Source organism: Protobothrops mucrosquamatus, unplaced genomic scaffold, assembly GCF_001527695.2.
Source record: "Protobothrops mucrosquamatus isolate PMUCROS unplaced genomic scaffold, P.Mucros_1.0 scaffold1928, whole genome shotgun sequence".
NCBI classification, from domain to species: domain Eukaryota; kingdom Metazoa; phylum Chordata; class Lepidosauria; order Squamata; family Viperidae; genus Protobothrops; species Protobothrops mucrosquamatus.
This window is the reverse complement of record NW_015388049.1, coordinates 123,741-144,947: the sequence shown is the minus strand read 5'-3', so window position 1 is coordinate 144,947 and position 21,207 is coordinate 123,741. Positions and strand designations below refer to the sequence as shown.

General features: G+C 46.8%; 1 protein-coding gene across 1 annotated transcript in view; it reads right to left on the bottom strand.

The window, feature by feature from the left end:
* Positions 1-19,306: 19,306 nt before the first annotated feature.
* Positions 19,307-21,207, bottom strand: part of POLA2 (DNA polymerase alpha 2, accessory subunit) — a 19,550-nt gene continuing 17,649 nt past the window's right edge. Inside the window, exons 17-18 of the mRNA XM_015823602.1 lie at positions 20,955-21,081; positions 19,307-19,474 (exon numbers count right to left, since the gene is read on the bottom strand). Coding sequence (XP_015679088.1) covers positions 19,328-19,474; positions 20,955-21,081 — 274 coding nt within the window. The 3' untranslated portion in view covers positions 19,307-19,327. The remainder of the gene's footprint in view (positions 19,475-20,954; positions 21,082-21,207) is intronic.

Genomic DNA, 21,207 nt, shown 5'->3' with positions numbered 1-21,207 from the left:
CTTGCCCGGCACTAGAAAGGGGGAAGAGAAGGAATTGAGGAGTCAACGGATCAGGTTGGACCCTCCGAAGCAAACGGAGTGGGCAGTTGGACGTGCAAAGACGAGCAATATCGGTCTCAGCTGGATTCCTCCACGTTTGGGTTTAGTGGTTAAGGTTCCAAGCTAGAAACCAGGAGATGGTGAGTTCTAGTCCTGCCTTAGGCACGAAAGCCAGCTGGGTGATTTGGGGCGAATCACCAGGAAAGGGTGAATTCTAGTGCCACGTTAGGCATGAAAGCAGGCTGGGTGACCTCTTAGGCCAATCACCAGGAGACCGGGAGTTGTAGTCCCGCCTTAGGCACGAAAGCCAGCTGGGTGATTTGGGGCGAATCACCAGGAGAGGGTGAATTCTAGTGCCATCTTAGGCATGAAAGCAGACTGGGTGACCTCTTAGGCCAATCACCAGGAGACTGGGAGTTGTAGTCCCGCCTTAAGCATGAAAGCCAGCTGGGTGATTTGGGGCGAATCACCAGGAGAGGGTGAGTTCTAGTCCCACTTATAGACATTAAAACCATCCAGGTGACTTTGGATCAAAGGTGTGTTGAATAGTTTTGCCACCTTGACTCATTTGTAAAAACAATATAAAGGCAGGATATAAATAAATAAAATAAAAATGAGAGCGGACTCACCTTGGAAAGACCAATTTCCCCAAATCTGCTCAGCACAGAGGGTCTTCAGTGGATTCCCCTTTTGGCGTCAGGCTTTGAAGAAGCCTCGCCTTGTAGATCCCAAGTGTGATGGTCAGCAGGAAGGTGTGAGCATCATTCTGATCTTCTGCTTGTTCTTGTGTTCAAAAGGAAACAGAACCTGGCAGGATTTCAGCCGAGTCCCATTGTCCCATCCACATGCAGGGAACTGAAAGAAAAAAAGAAAGAAAGAAATTAAAATGATCTGTTTCTGAAAGCTGGGTAGATCCCAAAATGAGAGATTTAAATCCAGTTTGTTTCCTTTTCACACCAAGCTGCTGTGTCATCGCTGATTTCCGGAAAGAATCAACTTAGCTTGAAAGAAGTCAAATCACCAGGAGACGGTGAATTCCAGTCCCGCCTTAGGCATGAAAGCCAGCTGGGTATCTTTGGGCCAATCACCAGGAGACTGTGAGTTCTAGTCCTGTCTTAGATGTGAAAGCCAACTGGGTGACTTTGGGCCAATTACCAGGAAGCAGCGAATTCTAGTCCCGCCTCAGTCATGGAAGCCAGCTGAGTGACTTTGGGCCAATCACCAGGAGACGGTGAGTTCTAGTCCCACCTTAGATATAAAAGCAAACTGGCTGACTTTGGGCCAGTCCCTCTGTCTGAGTCTAATCCACGTTTGTTATTGTGGGAAAAACAGGAGGAAGGAAGGAAGGAAGATTAGGTACCGTATGTGTGCTGCCTTGATTTATTTGTAAAAATAATAAAGGTGGGGATAGATTGATGGATGGATGGATAGATAGATAGATGGATGCTAGGTAGGTTGGTAGGGAGATAGATAGATAGATAGATAGATAGATAGATAGATAGATAGATAGATAGATAGATAGATAGATAGATAGATAGATAGATAGATAGAGTAGGTGGATGGATGGATAGATAGATGCTAAGTAGGTTGGTAGGTAGGTAGGTAGATAGATGGATGGATGCTAAGTAGGTTGGTAGGTAGGTAGGTAGGTTGGTAGATAGATAGATAGATAGATAGATAGATAGATAGATAGATAGATAGATAGATTATAGATAGATAGATAAGCAGAAGAGATAGACAGATGATAGACAGACAGACAGACAGACAGACAATCTCTGCTACTGTCAGCCTTCCCAGGTAGACAGGAAACACAATCAGGTGAGCTAATTCTATTTTACTGGAAGGCTACCTTAACAGAATCTTGCAAGGTTGAACATACAAACCTCCTGCCGTTTCTTTTACAGCCTGAGAAGCCAGGGTGGGTCTTTCTCTACCCGTTGTACAGCCGCAGGCAAGGCCCTCTCTTATCTGACCTCTCTTATCTGACTGTCCTTGCTCCGCCTCGCGAATTCAGCAAACACCCTCCAGTAAAAAAGCCACTACAAGCCACTTCCAATCCCAAAAGTCAGGTTTACATTTCGGCCAAGCGAACGGAGATGAAAGCGGGCGTCGGATTCAGCAAGAGGCAGCAGGCGACCTGCTTCTCAGTTCCCCTGGGATGACGTGCAGTCCCGGACTTACAACAATTCGCTTAGTAACCGTTTGAAGTTGCAACGGTACCGGACAAAGCGGCGGGAACCTTTTTTTCCACACTTAACGGCCCTTGCAGCCATCCCCGTGGTCACGTGATCAAAATCCAGACACTCCTATTTATAAGCGGCCCTCAATTTTACGAGCGCCCCGGGGGGGGGGAAAGGGAAATTGGTCGTTAAAACAGGCCAGTCGTTACATCAGGCATCCCCCATTAAGTAAACAAATAAATAAATCGCACGCCCGATTTTTATCTTTTTTCCCCCCGTGGTCGTTAAGCCAAACCACGGTCGTTAAACGAGACATCACAGGATTGCAACTGGCAATCAGCCTGTCGGAAGCCAACTGGGAAGGTCACCAATGATAAATCACGTGACCCTCAGATGCCGCAACGGTCACAAGCCCAAGGACCAATCCCAAGACACAATTTTTTTTCCAGCGCCGTTGCAAACTTGGAACGGCCGTTAAACAAACGGTCGTTCAGTGGAGGACTACCTGTATTTTTGCTGCAAATTAAAGCAGCCCAGAGGGATAACAAAAAAAAGGATTATGAAAACCTTGAGGTGACCTGTCCAGTCCCATTTTTTTTTCCCCTGCTCCATTTAAAGCTGCGTTAAGTTCTTACCCAGCGGTTAACCGAGATAATTACGGGTTTTTTGTTTTGCTGGAATGATCATTAGGGTTGACTCAGCTCTGAAACTCTCTGGGTGGTCCAGGGCGGTCACCGTCCTCCACAACATCCCTTGCCCCTTAGCCCGCCTCGCAGGCTTGTTGCGCTGTGAAGGAAACCTGCGTGGATTGCTAGTATCTAAAATATAAACAAAGGCAAAAGATCTCCAATACTGCTTCCAGTTTCTTGGAAGTTTTTAAGAAGAGACTAGACAAACATTTGTCTGAAATGGTCTAGGCTGGGTTTCCTGCCCAAGCAGGGGGTTGGACTAGATGACCTCCAAGCTCCCTCCCAACTTTATTATGATGACGACAGCATCAGCAAATATACAGGTAGTCCTCAACTACCGGTATACAATTATCTAGCTTGCCTTCAGACGTTGTGGGGGCATCCTCCCTTGAGGTTTTTAAGAAGAGATTAGATAGTCATTTGTCTGAAATGGTATAGGATCTCCTGCCTGAGCAGGGGGGTTGGACTAGAAGACCTCCAAGGTCCCTTCCAACTCGGTTATTCTGTGAAATCCCCTCAATTGGCCCCGTTTGACTGAAAACAATTATCTACAGTTATCGCTGACTGCCAAGCCCTTATGGACTTATGATTTACGATTTTGATGACTAGACAGGATAGATTACAAAAAAAAAACCCCGAGAGATTTACGTGGTAAAAATTAAGTACAAAGTACTCATAATCACAGTTATAACCGCTGTAAAACCAGATCAAAAGTTATTTCTTTCTACCTTTTTTTCTTTCCTCTCTCTTTTCCTTCAGCCTTTTTCTTCTCTTGCGTTTTAACCTTTCATTTTGATGACTTTTCCTTTTGATATGTAAAGATACGCGTTTATACACACACATACACACAGAGGCATAAATACAGGTAGTCCTCAACTTACGGCCGCAACTGACCCCAAAATTTAGGCTGCCAAGTGAAACATTCAGTGTTTTGAGTGAGTTTTGTGGGGCAAGTGACTTTTGCCCCATTTTGCAACCTGTCTTTGCCCTGGTTGTTAAGTGAATCGCTGCCGTTGTTAAGCTGGTGACCCGGTCGTTCAGTGAATCCAGCTTCCCCCGTTGACTCTGCTTATCCAGAGGTTGCAAAAGGGAACCCTGTGACCCCCCCAGGGGGCGCTGCGACCGTCATAAATGTGAGCCAGTTCCGCCAAGCGTCCGAATTTTGATCACACGACTGCCCCAGTCGTTCAGTGTGAAAAACGGTCGTTAAGTCACTTCATCCGGCGCCGTCGTAACTTGGAACGGTCACTAAATGAACTGTGGTAAGCCGAGGACTACCTGTAGACATATATTTGTGTGTGTGTGTGTGTGTGTGTGTGTGTGTGTGTGTGGTCTGTGTTTGTACGCCCACAGAAGCCAGTGACACCTGTGCTTTATGCTAAAAGTTCATGGAACCTTTTAATTAAATCTTTTAATTAAAGGTAATTAAAGCTTTCTCTTCCTGAAGAGGTGACCTTTTCTTCACCTAATAAGGCCCACGTTTGAAAGCAGTCAGGGCTGAAATTATAATTATAGCCTGGTGCTCAGCACCAACAGGATGACCCTCCCATTATTCTACTTTGATCTTCCTTCCTTCTCTCCTTTCTTCTTACCTTCCTTCCGTCCATCCTTGTTTCCTTCCTTTTATCTCCCTTCTTCTCTCCTTCTCTCCCTTCCACTTTATTTTTTCTTTCCTTTTATATCTTCTTTCCTTCCTTCTCCCCCTTGTTGTCTTCTTTCCTTCCATCTTTATTTTTTCTTTTCTTCCTTCTTTGTCTCACTTCCTTTCACTTACCTTCCATCTTTATTATTTCCTTTATCTTCCATCTTTATTTTTTCCTTCCCTTTATCTTCTTTCCTTCCTTCTCTCCCTTCTCTTCTCTCCTTCCTTCCATCTTTTTTTCTTTTCTTCCTTCCTTGTCTCACTTCCTTTCACTTACCTTCCTTCCCTCTTTATTTTTTTCTTCCTTTTATCTTTCCTTCTCTCCTCCTCTTCTCCTTTCCTTCCTTCTCTCCCTTGTTCTCTTCTCTCCTTCCATCTTTTCTTTTCTCCCTTCCTTGTCTCACCTCCTTTCACTCACCTTCCTTCCATCCATCTTTATTATTTCCTTCCTTTTATTCTTCTTTCCTTCTCTCCCTTCCTTCCTTCCACCTTTATTTCTTCCTTCCTTTTATCTTCTTTCCTTCCTTCTCTTTTTCTCTGCCTTCCCTTCTTCTCTCATTTCCTTATTTCCATCCACCTCTTTCTGTTCCCTTCCTCCCCCTCCAATCTTCCCTCCCTCTCACCAATCTTCTTCCTTCCATCCATCTCTATTTCCTCCCTTCCTTTTTCTCCGACCTCTCCCCGCAGCCAATATTCAGATTACAACCGTTTATTTGAGGCCACGGAACAATCTTTTCTTGCTAACAAAGCAAAGGGCGCTCTCAAGTTCCAAAGAAGCCTTAACCAAGAATCCGGGCCAAACTGGAACCAGCCCGGGCGCGCTGCCAACACCACCAGTGTGCCAGGTTAATCTTTCTAGCCCTTTCCGTGCGATCCGGAGGCACGCCCAAAGTTTTAACCAGTAGCTGCCCAGCAAAACCAACTCAGTCTTCCTGATCTGACCCAGTTTACGGCCTTACCGTTGGAGAGCAAAGAGATGGGTTTTTTCCACTGCTGTGATAGGCAGTCCTCGACTTACCGACGTAATTAAGCCAAGAATTATGGTCATTAAGTCACTAAGTGGATCACCATGTAACCAGGCCTGATTTTGTTTTTGTTTTTTTGCATTTCTTGTGGGTGGTGGTTAAGTAAATCCATTCTACCCCCATGGGCTTTTTTTGGGCTGGAAACCGGAACTTCAAAAATCGGGGCCACGTGACCCCAAGAGGTTGCAAATAACAATAATAAAGTTGGAAGGGACCTTAGAGGTCATCTAGTCCGACCCCCCTGCTCAGGCAGGAAACCCTATATACCATTACAGACAAATGGCTGTCCAGTCTCTTCTTAAAAACTTCCAGTGTTGGAGCATTCACCGCTTCTGGAGGCAGGTTGTTCCACTGGCTAATTGTTCTCACTGTCAGGAAGTTTCTCCTTAGTTCTAGGTTGCTTCTCTAATGATCTTCTACCTGTTGTTTCTTGTCCTGCCTATGAATAATAATAATAAAGCTGGAAGGGACCTTGGAGGTCATCTAGACCAACCCCCTGCTCAGGCAGGAAACCCTATACCATTTCGGACAAATGGCCGTCCAGTCTCTTCTTAAAAACAGCTTCTGGAGGCAAGGAGTTCCACTGGTTAATTGTTCTAAATGGCCATCCCCAACTTACAGCCATTCGTTTAGCGACTGCTCGGGGTTACAACGGCACTGACACAAGTGACTTGCCACCAGTCCTCACATGTACGACCGTTGCAGCATTCCCTATAGTCATGTGATCAAAATCGAGCGACTTGGCCTGTAATTTAGGACAGTTGGGGTCACCTTTTTCAGCTTGTAACAAGTAACGGGGAAAACCGGATTCGCTTAAGGACCACCCGGTTCATTTAACAACTGCAATGATTCGCTTAGCAATGGTGGCAAGGCGAGGTCGTAAAATCGGTCGCAATCCACTTAACAATCTTAAACAACCTTGCTCAGACATGGAAATTCTGGTCCCAATTTGTAAGTTCGTCGTAAGTTGAGGACTTCCTGTATATGAATGAACGGGCAAAAACTCCACTCCACTTTTCAATCGTGAACTTTCTGCCGAGATGCTGGCCGAGTGTGGGAAGTAGCTTTTTAAAGCCCTGCTCTTAAAAAACCTCATCCCACCAATAGAAAAACCACAATTCTACATAATCCCCAACTGACGGATTAATAGAGCCTCTGAGCTAAACCAGGAAGCATATGTTTATGCTAAATATATACACAACTTTGTGTCTTAAACAAACCTCCGGGGCCGCCACAGCAAAACCAGTAACGCAACATAAAAACCTTGCATAGCTGACTTCTCCCCAAAGTTGTGAGAGCAGCCAGGACCACAGCTAAACATGGTTTTAATTATATTTCCCTCGCTCAAAACTTTTTTAAGACTTTCTAATCCCCGTTTCGGCAGCTTCCTTTTAAAGTTCGCATTTGAAATTACAAGCCTGGAATTTCACGGGTGTTTTGTTCGCTAAGCCATAAACTGGGCTTGAACAAACCACAATCAAAACTTTGTGCAACGGGCAGAACTTAACTCTTGGCGAGGATTGGCGTTTAGGGTGTTCAACTAAACAATCAACATGCGTCAACATTGGCGACTGCTTTGAAAGAACAGTAAGGATGTCAGCCAACTAAACCTGGTTAATGCTTTAAACCGCCTCGTTTTACAGCCCTGCAGCCACATAAGGATAATCCAGCCCACCCTTTTTAAGATCTTATCCCTATTAAGTCCTGAGCACGAATCCACCCAGCTGTTCTGCAAATTCACCCACGGCTAAGCTCTGAAAAAAAACAAACCAACTTCATTTCCGTATCCATTTATATATAAGTGCGTGTCTCTGTGTGTACTTAGCATGCGTACATGTGTGTTATGTATGTGAAGATATATATTTTCTTTTGAGAGCAGGCAACAGTCTCTCATTTTTAATGTGGCCTGACAGTAAAAAAAATGACAATAAAGGTTATCTTAGCTTATCATTTTAAGATCTTCAACTAATGCTGCATCCAGTTTTGCTTACCATGTTATAAAAAGATATCGACACTCTGTAAAGAGTGCAAAAAAGAGTAAGGCGGAGACCGTGGAGGCTAAAACATATGAGGAACGGTTGCAGGAATTAAGTAAGCCTAGTCTAGTTAAAAGAAGGACTAGGGGCGACATGATAACAGCCTTTCAATATTTGAGGGGCTGCCCCAAAGAAGAGGGGGGTCAACCTATTCTCCAAAACACCTAAAGGCAGGACAAGAAGCAACGGATGGAAACTGATCAAGGAGAGAAGCAACCTAGAACTAAGGAGAAACGTCCTAACGGTGAGAACAATTAACCAGTGGAACAGCTTGCCACCAGAAGTGGTGGGTGCTCCATCACTGGAGGCTTTTAAGAAGAGAACTGGACAGCCCCTTGTCTGGAATGGTATAAGATGATCTGCTTAAGCAGGGGGTTGGGCTAGAAGACCTCCAAGGCCCCTTCCAACTCTGTCATTCTGTTAAATCCCCCAAGCCTGGCTTAATTGCAACTCAAGCTAGCTTAATCTAGGATGGGGGGAAAGCGGATGGGGCGTTTAAACTACAAAGCTGGGCCTCCTAGTATTATAAGAGGGAGAAAGAGAGCAAATGGGAATTTGTGCCAAAGAAGGAGGGAGGTCCTCGCTGACCCCGGAGTTGGGGAGGGGGCAGCGCAGGGTGAGAGATGAGGAGGGGGGTGCTCTCCTCCTCTTCCCCCCCCCGCCCCCAGGCATGACGTCATCCTGTTCTTGGGACAGAGAATCAAGCCGCTCACACGCGAGTGTGTGTGTGTGTTACACGATTTGGCCCGGCCGTGTTTGGAGAGATCAGAGGCGGCTTTAGCAGACTCCACCCTTGTTGCGCAAGGCTCCACATTACCGCATCTGCACAACATGCCCCCCCCTCCCAAAAAGAAAAGAAAAAAGCAGAGCTGTCAGGTTGCACGTCCCAAATATAGCAAGGGGTGTAAAACACAGCTTGCAAACTAGACAGCCTGCCTTTTTTTACCCCGGACTGGCTTTTTGTGCACAAGCATTGTTTTCGCTCAAAAGGTTTGACAATTGTGCCTGTTAAGCTTTCCAGAGTCTTCCTGCACCGAAGAGGGAAGAAAAATAAAATTAAATAAAAATTGGCCCCCACGTTGATTTGGGGGCTGAAAGGGAAGAGTTTTTGCAAAATGCAATACGTAAGAAAGGGAAGGAAGGAAAGATAGAAAGATAGAAAAAAGCCCAGTATTTTGGAACTTTTAATTTAGAATATTTTCTTTCCCATTCGATCTGCTCTGTAGGCGCCGGACTACAATTTTCCAGAATGAGCAAGATTTAAAAGAAGGGTGTTGTTCGAAAAGTTGGACCAGGCCGATTCAGAACACACACACAAACACACACACATTTTTCTCTTCAATCTTGCACCCACTGGGACACGCAGCCATCATCACACGGGGCCCCCCTCCCTATATATCTAAGAGGCCAGGTTGAAACATCTGGGGAAGGAGGGGAGAGGAACGAACAGGAGAAGCCTACCAATGGCTCTTTAAGCCCTTAATGGAGCCTCCAGGTCCAAGAGCAGTCTATCCTGGAAAGATCAAACCGCCCAAGTGTAAATTGAAACCCTAGCAAGCCCATCCCCACCCCAAATTTGGAGGAGTAACCCCGATTGTCCGCTTCGGCTGCGTGACAGGGAAAGGACACCCAAGGGGGGGGGGGGTTTGTGCGAACACTCATTTGCAAAACACTGGCTGGGTTCACAGGACCCTCTAAGCCGGGATTCCCACCGCAAAACCGACCCACAGCAGCTCCCCTTATTCGCTTAAGATCCTGGGCCAATTCTGCAGCAATGGGAGTACTGTAAGTTCCTCCCAATAAGCCAATTAACCAGGGTTTGAACCGAGATTAATTCAGCCTGGGTCAGGGGCTTGTTGGTTTTCTGAATGTCTGTTTGTTTGTTTGCATTTAAGGAGCGCTGCCCAGGCTGAATCCTTTGGGAAGAAAGAAACAACTTGCGGAAACGGATCGCAAATAAAAATATTACAACACAACAGAAAGCGCGCCAGCCCGGGGGGGGGGGGGAGGAAGGAAAAAATATGCGGAAAAAAAAATCCAGCCCAAGCAAACTTTGAATCATGGTTAGCACTGGGGGGGGGCTCCCAGGTTTGTCACCCGCGAGAAATTTAAACCACACATTGTTTGAGTGAAGCTGGGAAAAAGCCGCCTCGACCCTTTTGGAAGCGTCCCAAAACGCGCGTCTCGCTCCTTTCCCAAGAGGCAGGGGATGAACCGCGCGTTTCTTCCTCCGCGTTCACACGTTGCGCTCCGCGGGAACGTGGGAAGGGTGTCCGAAGCGCCCGAACTGGGAAACGGGAAGCATCAGGAGCGCTTTTCTCCACCTCTCAGTCCCAAATCAGGCAAGACCGACGTAAAATTGTCCAGGTTTCCTGCCTGAGCAGGGGGTTGGGCTAGAAGACCTTTAAGGTCCCCTCCCAACTCTTGTTATTCTGTAAATCGGATAAACTGAGCCGCGGAACCGCTTTAGGGTTGAGCAAAGGAAGCCAGTGGGGGGGGAGAAAGAGGAATAAAGAAAGAAAAGGAATAAAAGAAAGAAAAGGAATAAAAGAAAGAAAAGCGAGGGTAAAAACACGAATTTCCATGCATGAAACTTAGCATCTGTTCCTTTGCAAAGACTTACCCAGCGCCGAGGGTCCCAGCAAGCGGAGGACACGGAAGAAGCTCCTTTCCCACGACCAATTCCGAGCAGAAAGATTAAAAGCTTGGCCGGCCAGCGCTCGCCACCCCTTAAGCCCCGCCCCACGCGCGCCCCAGCCAATCCGAGCTGGCTGCGATTAAAATCTGGGCCGCCTCTTCAAGCCACGCCCCTCCTCCCAGCCACGCCCCCCGCCGATGCTTTTCACCTTGGAAGTTTCTTGAGAAAGTTTTTTGCTCCAGTCGTGACTTCTTTGCTCAATCGTGCTCAAAAGTTGGTTCCATCGTGGTTTATTCACGGGGAGGGACGCCCCCTTGATTGCGTCACCACCCACACAGTTTGCGAATCAAGGACTGTGACTAAACCCAAACCACACACTTTGCACAGGGTGCGAAGCCAACTGTTCCTACCATAGCGAACTATAAACCATGGTTTATGATTTAACCCTGATGTGTGTAAGACAGCCTAGACTTTTCCAATTGTTTTTCGGGGCTTCCAGGGTTTCCAGTTTTAAAGGAATTTAAAAAAAAGAGAAGTTCATAAAATCATAGGGCCGTAAAGGACCTTAAGAGGTCTTCTAGTCCAACCCCCCTGTCCAAAGGTAGGAGACCGTATACCATCCCTTATCCCAAATGATTGTCTGGCATGTCGTTCCAGCATTCAGATGAAACGTACACTTGGGGAAAATCTCAGGATTGATTATCCTAACGATCCTTGAAACATCAAATTGGGTTAACCATGGTTTGATATTCCATCTTAGACCTCCATTCTTGGCTAAGCCAGAAGGAGAGCGCGAGGCTTCTCAAAAATAGCTCTGTTCACCCGGCCTTCCAACTCTTTGCAGGCTTAAAAACGATGCACACTTTTTGCCAAAAAGAAATGTCCCTTCTGTGAATTTCAGGGTTAAGTCAAACCCCTTGGAAAAATGTGCAGTTTCAGGACCCGTGTTTGCTTGTCTCCTAAATTCCTTTTTTGCAGGTGTCTGCGCAAGCATTCAAAAGGGTTTTGAGAAGTGGTACTCTGTTATTATCCATTTAAGTCCTCAAGTGCTGTGGAACAAATAAAATGCCAGGTTCAAAAGTGAGAGATTTCCAAATTTAAGCTGCGCTTTGGGTGGCCCGTGGAGAAATTAAAACGTTTTAATTTCTGCTTGGGCGATCCTGCAGGGTTGTTGTGATCATTAAAAACGCAATTAAGGGATCTAGGCAGAATTCTTGGGGTTTTAAAAGGGGAAGAGACTTCCCTCTTATTGCATTTCCACATGGGGGTATTTGCAACTTTGGAAGCATTAGGGCAGGGGGGTCTTCAAACTGGGCCCTTTGATGACTTGTGGACTTCGACTCCCAGAATTCCTCAGCCGGGCAGAAAGGGGGATCACGTGACCCTGGGATGCTGTAACCGTCATAACTACATGCCAGTGGCCAATTGTCCAAATTTTGATCATGTGACCCCGGATAGGCTGCCGTGTGAAAAAACGGCCGTAAGTCACTTTTTTCAGTGCTGTTGTAACTATGAACGGTCACTAAACGAAACTGTTGTAAGACTCTATTCTGGAGCCATCTTGCAAGATGGCTGGGTTGAAATTCAATCCCGCTTTTTTCGTGGAAGAATTGATTCGGCTGAATGCAGCCCTTTCCTTTTGCCTTTAACGTTTTCCCACCCCTTTACGTAAATAAAGGGGAATTTTTCAACTTACAGGCTGCAAGACGGGGAGTGAATCAGGCAGCTTTGACAGTCTCTAAATCACGTGGGAGAGGAAAAAGAGAGGAAGGATTCATCGAAAATCCCCCGTGTTGCAAAATCTTGTATTGAATCCATCCTTGGCCAGATGCTGAAAGCTTGGCACTTTCGATTTCTCTATCCTGGAACTGGATCTCTCAATTTTGCATCATGCAAGTGACGTTCCCCCTCCCCCCCACCAGGAAAAAACAAATCTGAATTTCTAGCATCATAAAGCAAAATTTACAGTGGCGTTTCCCAGCCTCAGCAACTTTAAGATGGGTGGGCTTCAACTCTCAGAATTCCCCAGCCAGCCTGCTTTAAGAGGGGTGGACTTCAACTCCCAGAATTCCCCAGCCAGCATATTTTAAGGTGGGTGGGCTTCAACTCCCAGAATCCCCCAGCCAGCCTGCTTTAATGGAAAGACTTCAACCCCCAGAATTCCCCAGCCAGCATGCTTTCAGATGAGTGGTATTCAACTCCCAGAATTCCCCAGCCAGCCTGCTTTAATGGACTTCAACATCCCAGCTGGGAATTCTGGGAGTTGAAAGTCCACCTACTCTGAAGTGGCTAAGTTGAAAAAACTTTCTTTAGAGGTGTCAAACTTTCCTAAACAACTTTCCCTATTCAGAGCAAGTCCACATAACTGGGGAAGGTGGAGTTCGTGGCCAACATCCGTGTCCCCTGGCTGATCTTCCCCTTTTAGACCCGTACTGTAATAGTACTGTAATATTTTCCTTTCCCATAGCAACAGTTGTTTAGTTCACAACCGCACTCTGCCTGCTGAGGATAATCAGACTTCTGAACTTACTAACTGTATCCCGGCTAAGAGGTCAAAGCAAGCCAGGAGCATTGGAAAGTTTGTGCACAGGTAGTCCTCAGGTTACGACCACTTGTTTGGCAACTATTCCCAGTTACAACCTTGCAGGTAGTCCTCGATTTACAACAGCTCATTTAGTGACTGTTCCAAGTTACAACGGCACTGGAAAAAGTAAGTGGTGACCGTTTTTCACTTAGGATCCCCAGGGTCACCTGATCAAAATTCGGACGCTCAGCAACTGACTCGTATTTACGACAGTCGCAGCGTCCTGGGGTGACGTGATCCCCTTTTGTGATCTTCTGACAAGCAAAGTCACTTAACAAGCCTGTTATTAGCTTAACAGCTGCAATGATTCGAGTAACAACCGTGGAAAGGAAACGGGGCAAAACCCACTTAAATGTCACACTTAGCAACAGGTATTTTGGGCTCAGTGGTGGTGGTAACTTAAGGACTACCCGTATTGGGGAAAAAATTAACTTTTGACTGGTGTTTGCACTCGGGAGTTGTCGAGCGTAACCCACAATCGCGTGCACAAAATCCAGGCGCTTGGCAACCAGCGTGTGTTTGTGAGCGTTGCCGTGTCCTGGGGGTCAAGCGATCACCGGTTTGTGACTTTCCTAGCCAGCTTCTGACAAGGAATAAACCGGATTCGCTTAAAGACCAGGCCATTCACTTCACAGATGCAACACCGCCTTCCTCAGCCGTGAAAATTCTGATCTGTACTGTGGTCGTAAGCTGAGGACTACCCGCACTTGGTATTCACCTTCTTGAGCCACAAATCTGCTTTGTTTGGTCTTAATAATAATAATAATAAAGTTGGAAGGTACCTTAGAGGTCATCTAGTCCAACCCCCTGCTCAGGCAGGAAACCCTATCCCATTTCAGACAAATGGCTGTCCAGTCTCTTCTTAAAAACCTCCAGTGTTGGAGCATTCACCGCTTCTGGAGGCAGGTTGTCCCACTGGTTAATTGTTCTCACTGCCAGGAAGTTTGCAAAAGAGGCTTCTGGTTTTCTGCCTCATTCTCGAGGGATGCTGGAGAATCTCGGGGAGAAGGACCGCCCAGATTTAAGCCTGGTGGGGCCCAGCTTGGCTGCTGATTTATTTCAAATTTAACAGCGGCACCAGGAAGAATTTGGATTGAAGGGAGGGAGGGGGGGAGAGGGGGCAGAGCCATCTAAGGAACAGCAGGGCTTTTTCACACAAACACACACACACAACAGTTTGAGTCATTTAATTCCCCCCCCTCCCCAGAACTGCAAGGCCATGAGAATTTTGCAAGCATTCACTTCCGGTTTAACGTTTTCTGCAAAGTTACACCCTCTCTTGCAGCTTTCCTGTCTTTCTCCCAAATTTCACTGACCCTTTTCCCCCCATCATCGTTCACATGAATTTCTGCGGAATAAATCTTGGGAATTTGTGTTGGCCCACAGCCCTGCTGGCGGAGAGCTTTCCTTATCTGTCTTTGAGCGTGTCAGATTAAGTGATATATTTGCAGAAGCTGTTTTGTGTGTGTGTGTTTGTGTGTGTGTGTGAGAGAGAGGGGGGGGGAGAAATAATCTTCCTTTCAATGCTGTCCAAATTCTAGATTTTGCAGATTATCTGCGCAGGCTGGAGAGATTTTTAAAACAAAGGGAGAGTGCTAAAAAGTCAGCGCTGGCTCCTCTTAGGAAGTAAAAATATTGTGGGGGGGGGGGAACTGAAGATTTCAGCAGGAATTGTGGACAGAAGCCCTTTGGGATCAGATTCCAGGTTAGCAGGTGACCTTGGCGATAAGGTGTTTCCTTCTGGGACGTAACTTCAAGGCGTGGAAAGGAGACCACAAGGAGATCGCGCAGCCAGCGGTGGAACTACGCTGGGAAGCTGAAAACACGTCCCTGGCACGGCTAGTTGCTTCCATGTTGCAAGTAGTCCTCAACGCACGACCACACTGAGTCCAAAATTTCTGTTGCTAAGTGAGTTTTGTGCCTGTTTTACGACCTTTCTCACCTTAGTTGCTAAAAGGGAATCGCTGCAGTTGTGGTTAGTGACATGGTCGTTAAGCGAATTTGGCTTCCCCCCTCGACTTTTTAAGGAGAGACTGGACAGCCGTTTGTCTGAAATGGTCTAGGGTTTCCTGCGTGAGCAGGGGGTTGGACTAGATGACCTCCAAGGTCCTTTCCAACTTTATTATTTTTATTACTATTATTATTATTATGTCAGGAAGTCGCAAAAGGGGATCACGTGACCCCGGGACACTGCAACCGTCACATTTATAAGTCAGTTGCCAAGTGTCGGAATTTTGATCACGTGAACCCAGGACATCGCCGCCATCATAAATACATGCCAAGCGTCGGAATTTTGATCACGTGAACCCAGGACATCGCCGCCGTCATAAATACACACCAAGCGTCGGAATTTTGATCACGTGAACCCAGGACATCGCCGCCATCCTAAATACACGCCAAGCGTCGGAATTTTGATCACGTGAACCCAGGACATCGCCGCCGTCATAAATACACACCAAGCGTCGGAATTTTGATCACGTGAACCCAGGACATCGCCGCCATCCTAAATACACGCCAAGCGTCGGAATTTTGATCACGTGAACCCAGGATATCGCCGCCATCATAAATACATGCCAAGCGTCGGAATTTTGATCACGTGACCAAAGTCTGAAAAACGGCCAGGTCATTTTTTTCAGTGGTGTTGCAACTTCGGTCAGTAACCGAATCCCTGTAAGTCGAGAACTATTTTTTTTAAACTTCTGTACACACTACTGCACACACGCAGAGCCTTCAAGCAAGAATATATTTCCTGCGCTGGCGATCTTTCTGTAGAAATGCCATTTAACAGGAAAACCTTGGCAAGGAAAAGCTGATTTTTGATTTCCTCTACGGCCAGGATGCATCTCGGGTGGGTTGAGCTGGGCTGGGCTTTTTTTTTGGGGGGGGGGGGAAGAAATATTCAGGCTGGGCTGACCTTCGCCCTGCAGATTAGGGCTGGCTGACTTCTGACGTGTGTCTCTCCTCTCCGATATGACTTCAAGATTTTGGCATTTGCAAGTAGAAAAAACAGCCCTTCTGGTGGAGGGGGGGCGGGGGCGGAGAAAAAGCCTCTGCCAAGGGTCCCTGCGTCACTGGAGGAAAGAGCGATGGGATCACTGGAAGGGAAAAATAAATAAATAAACCCAGAAATCTTGCAAATTAGTTCAGGAGAAACAAAGGAAATGAATGTTTTTCCCCCCAGTTCATCTCGTTTTCCTGGGTATTATCACGGGGAAAAAACCCCTTCACACCCAGATTTGGTCCTGGAAATTCCATTTTCTAGATGCACGGAGGGGTCAGTTAACCAGAAAAACATAGGATAGGGCTGGAAGGGACCTTGGAGGTCTCCTAGCCCAACCCCTTGCTCGAGAGCAGAAGATGAGACCGGGGGTCTCCAAGCCTGGCTTGGCAATTGAGATTCGACTCTTCAGTTGTGCTCATACCTTGAGGACTAGCGGCACAGAAAGTCAAGGCCAGCCAGCAACTGGTTGTTTTTTTTTGTCCTGGATTTCTCCTAGGTTGGGCCCAACCTTCTAAATACTGCTAGTCCTCGGCTTACGACCGCAACTCAGCCCAAAATTTACGTTGCTAAGTGAGACGTTCGTTAAGTGAGCTCTGCCCCATTTTACGACTTTCCTTAGCCACATTTGTTAAGTGGGATCACTGCAGTTGTTCAGTTAGCAACATGGTTGTTAAGTGGATCCGGCTTCCCCATTGACTTGGCTTGTCAGAAAGTCGCAAAAAGGGGACGCTGCAACGGTCACAAATATGAATCAACGGCCAAGCGTCTGAATTTTGCTCGCGTGGCCGTGGGGAGCCTGCCCCAGTCGTAAGTGTGAAAAATGGTCAAAAGTTGCTTTTTTCAGTGCCGTTGTAACTTTGACCGGTCACTAAATGAACCGTTGTAAGTTGAGGACTGTCTAGGTGGGCCGTTTGCACAAAAGGGAGAGAATCCGAATCTATCTGAGCCACGTTAGAGCTGGAGGCCGGGCGAGAATGCAGCTGTTTTGCCAGAGGTTGGCTGCTCTCCTGCCTCCTGGGGTGCTCCAAGTGGCGTTTGGCAATCGTAAATCAATTCACATAAATCCTTCTTGGGCTTGAGAAGGAAGGATGACTCCGGCCAAAAGGAATTTGAGGAAGGGAGAGAAAGGAGAGAGAGAGAGAGAGAAAGAAAAAGAGAGAAGAGAAAGAGAGAGAGAAGAGAGAAAGAAAAAGAGAGAGAAGTGAGAGAGAGAGGAGAGGAAAGAAGAGAGAGAGAAGAGAGAAAGAAAAAGAGAGAGGAGAGGAAAGAAGAGAGAGAGAAGAGAGAAAGAAAAAGAGAGAGGAGAGGAGAAAGAGAGGAGAGAGAAGAGAGAAAGAAAAAGAGAGGAGAGGAGAAAGAGAGAGAGAAGAGAGAAGGAAAGAGGAGAAAGGAGAGAAGAGAGAGAAAGAAAAAGAGAAGAGAGAGAGAGAAGGACACAGAGAGACAGGGAGAGAGAAGAGAGGAGAGAGGAGAGAGAAGGAAAAAGAGAAGAGAGGAGAGCGAGAAAGAAAAAGAGAGAGGACACAGAGAGAGGGAGAGAGAGAGGAGAGAAAGAGAGAAAGGAAAAAGAGAGAAGGAAAAAAAGAGGAGAAAGAAAAAGAGAGGAGAGGACAGAGAGAGGGAGGGGGGAAAGCTCCTCCAGGCGAGGCAGCGGCCAGGGAAGGCAACTGCTCTGCACAGATGTTGGGAGGACGCGGCTTTCGCACGCGTGCCCCGAAGCAAATGAGGCCTTTGCTTGGAAGTGTCTGAAACGGGCACAGAACCGGGTTCCTGTTCCAACACTTCCTTTCTTCTCTTTTTGTCCTCTGCAGTCTTTCCTTCCTTTTGTCTTTCCCTTCTCTCCCTTTTCTTCTTTCCCTCTTCCTTCCCTCTTTTCCTTTCCTTTCTGTACCTTTTTCTTTCTTCTTTTCCCCTCCTGCTTTCCTTCCATTTTTTCTCTGCGTCTTTTCCTTCTCTCCTTTTTCCCTTCATTTTTCTTTCTCCGCATCTTTCCATTTTTCTTTTCTCTGCGTCTTTCCCTTCCTTCTCTTTTCCTTCCTTTTCTCTCGGCGTTTTTCTTCTCTTTTCCTTCCTTCCTTCCTTCTCCCTTGCTTCCATTCTCTTTTCCTCTCTCATTCCTTCCCTTTCATTTGCCTCTTTTCCTTTTCTTTCCCCTCTTCCTTGCTTCCCTTTCTTTTCCTTCCTTCCCACTCCCTTCCTTCCTTCTTTTGCTTAATGATCACATCGTTCACTTCACACGGAACAGCCGTGGTGGAAAAACGTCATAAAAGGGGGCACAAGTCACTCAACCATCTCTTGGCTTAGCAATGAAAAACCTGGACCCAGTTGTGGCTGTTAAGTCGAGAACTACCTGTAGCAAGGAGAGAAAAATTTCATTTTCTACCCCAGCCTAAAAAGATTCTTGGCCCAACCTTCGCTGCCACCTTGCCCACCGCCGCAAAATGCAACGCCAAGACTGGCACTCGCAGGTGCCAAAGGGAGCGAATTTAATTCACGACGGGAAGGAAATAAAATTAAGAGTTCTCACCAAGTTTCCAAACCCGCGTCTGACGCCAAACGCGCCTTTTTAATTGCTTCGGGTAAACTTTCATCGCGTGGACTCTTTCCTTGTCGAAAATAAAAACACTCCGTGAAGATCGGAGCACTCTGATAGGCTGAGCGCTAGATCCCTATTAAGATTACTGGGCCGTGCTCCAAAAAAATGAAAATATAAAACGTCAGAGGAGGAGCGAAAACCAGCAAAGTTAGGCCTGCAATGCACATTTTTATAAAAAGCCCCTGAATGGGGTTTCAACTCCCAGAATTCCCCAGCCAGCGTGGTTTAAAATGGGTGGACTTCAACTCCCAGAATTCCCTAGTCAGCGTCCTTTAAGGTGGGTGGACTTCAACTCCCAGAATTCCCTAGTTAGCATCCTTTACGATGGGTGGACTTCAACTCCCAGAATTCCCTAGTCAGCGTCCTTTACGATGGGTGGACTTCAACTCCCAGAATTCCCTAGTCGTCCTTTAAGATGGGTGGACTTCAACTCCCAGAATTCCCTAGTCAGCGTCCTTTACGATGGATGAACTTCGATTCCCAGAATTCCCCAGCCAGCACGCTTTAAGATGAGTGGACTTCAACTCCCAGAATTCTCTTTCCTTGGAGAACCAAAGCAATCCATCACACATCTGCTAAAAATTCATTTGTGGGGCAATCTGGATTTCATAGGGCTGGCTGAGAAACTGGACTTGAACCTAACCCAAATCAATAAATTCATAAATTTATATGTGTTGATAGGCCTGGATAATGCATCCAGAAGAACGATGGAGATATCATCCCGCTACAGATAACCAGAAAGCAAACATCAAGAAACTTAAGGAGATGCTGTCCAGATGTTTGGGTCGCCCAGACTTTGGGATCTGCACATTGCTGAAAAAACTAAAGTCTAAAAAGTCTCATCCTCTTGATGGCAAAAACGTCTTTTGCCCAGCTTCAGATGTTGGCGGAACCTGGTTAGATCTTAATCACTTGCGCAGCGATGCACGGGCCCTTCCGCTGGTTCCCGTGGACCTGTGGCTGCACCCACAGCTGCGCGTAGCTGCCCCCCACTTGTCCTTTCGTCAGCCGGCTGGGGTTAATGCAGACGCACCCCAAGATGTCCTAAACAAAAATATGAGAGGTTTAATAATAATAATAATAATAATAATAATAATAATAATAATAATAATAATAATAAAGTTGGAAGGGACCTTGGAGGTCATCGAGTCCAACCCCCTGCCCAGGCAGGAACCCTACACCATTTCAGACAAACAGCTGTCCAGTCTCTTCTTGAAAACTTCCAGTGTTGGAGCATTTTTTAAACCAAGATTGCTGGTAGGAATGTGGCTTGGATCAGATCATGCAGGTTTAGGCACCCAAACTCCATTTTAGCTGAACCTTGTTGTCCCGTTATTTGAGAACCTTTGACTTACGACCGTTTTTTTAGGGACCGTCCAAAGTTGCAACGGCACCGAAAAAAGTGAATTATGACCGGTTTTCACGCTGTTGTTGCAGCGTCCCTGTGATGAAAATTCAGATGCTCGGCCACTGACTCGTATTTACGACGGTCGCAGCGTCCCGGGGTGACGTGATCCCCTTTTTTGCGACCTTCTGACCAGCCAAATCAATGGGGAAGCCGGCTTCACTTAACAACCGGGTTGCTAACTTCACTTAACAACTTTGGCAAGAAAGGTTGTCAAACGGGAGCAAATCTCGCTTAACAACTGTCCCACTTAGCAACAGAAATTTGGTTGTACGTCGAGGACTACCTGCCGTTCATATTAATAGTAATTTTCATAGTAACTTTCCGGACACAGAAAATTCAACTGCACATTCATGAATGGGGTTTAAGTATCACCCTCTGTTTAATTTAACTGAAGTTTGCTGAATAGGTCATGGAGACAGTCCTCGAATTGTGACAATTAGGAATAGAATTTCTCCTGCTAACCAAGGCGGTTGTTAAACGAGTCACGCTGGGTTATAGTCTGCAGTCCAATGACACCTGAACTGCACTGAATCGCTCAACAACCCTGGAAAAAAAGAGTCATAAATTGGGTGCGACGCCGTGAACAATCACCTTACTACTTTGTTACGGAAATTCTGGTCCCAATTTTGTGGTCGTAGGTTCGAGGACTACAAGTAACCCCCTTCCCAAAACTGGCCAGCCCTTTGTTTTCTGAGATAGACAGCCTCTAAACCTGGAAGCTCAATGCCACAGCAGGGGCTTAAGAAATGCCTTCGTTTTCCACAGGGAAGGCTCAAACTCGGCCCGACACCTATTTTGCATGCGCAGAGTTCCAGATTTGACCCTGCGAGGAATGCTGGGAGATTTTTCTCTGCCCGGAGCCCGCTGTTCCTCCTTTCCCACCCCACGTACCACCACCTCCAGCATGGCATCAGACAAACCGTCGCCCTCGGGGGCTTGCTATCCCGAGTCCCTCCTTCGACAGAAATCATGAGGACTGGAATCTTGGGTTATTTTTAGGAGCGAGGAGGCCCAACGGCTTAGGTATCCATGCATGCAGGCCCCAAGGGTGGGGCTGCCTTCCTAATTCCCACCCCCCCACCCCCCCAGCTCAGCTCATAGCTGGTTTCTCCCCACCTTAATGAAGTATTTCAGTTCGGACGGGGTGATCAAGAGGTCCGGCGTGACGGGCAGAGAGGCGTGCGGGTAGAAACGCTCGTAATCCACACTCATGTCCTCGGGGGGCGGGTAGAGAGGATAGTAGCTGTTCAGAATTTAACGGGGGGAGGGGGGGAGAAGGAGAAGAGATCGAGTTACCCCAAAATGCTTTGCCCAACCTTTGGCTGGCATTCAAGGCCGCGCCCGGCAGCTGCTGCTTCTCCTCTACCCG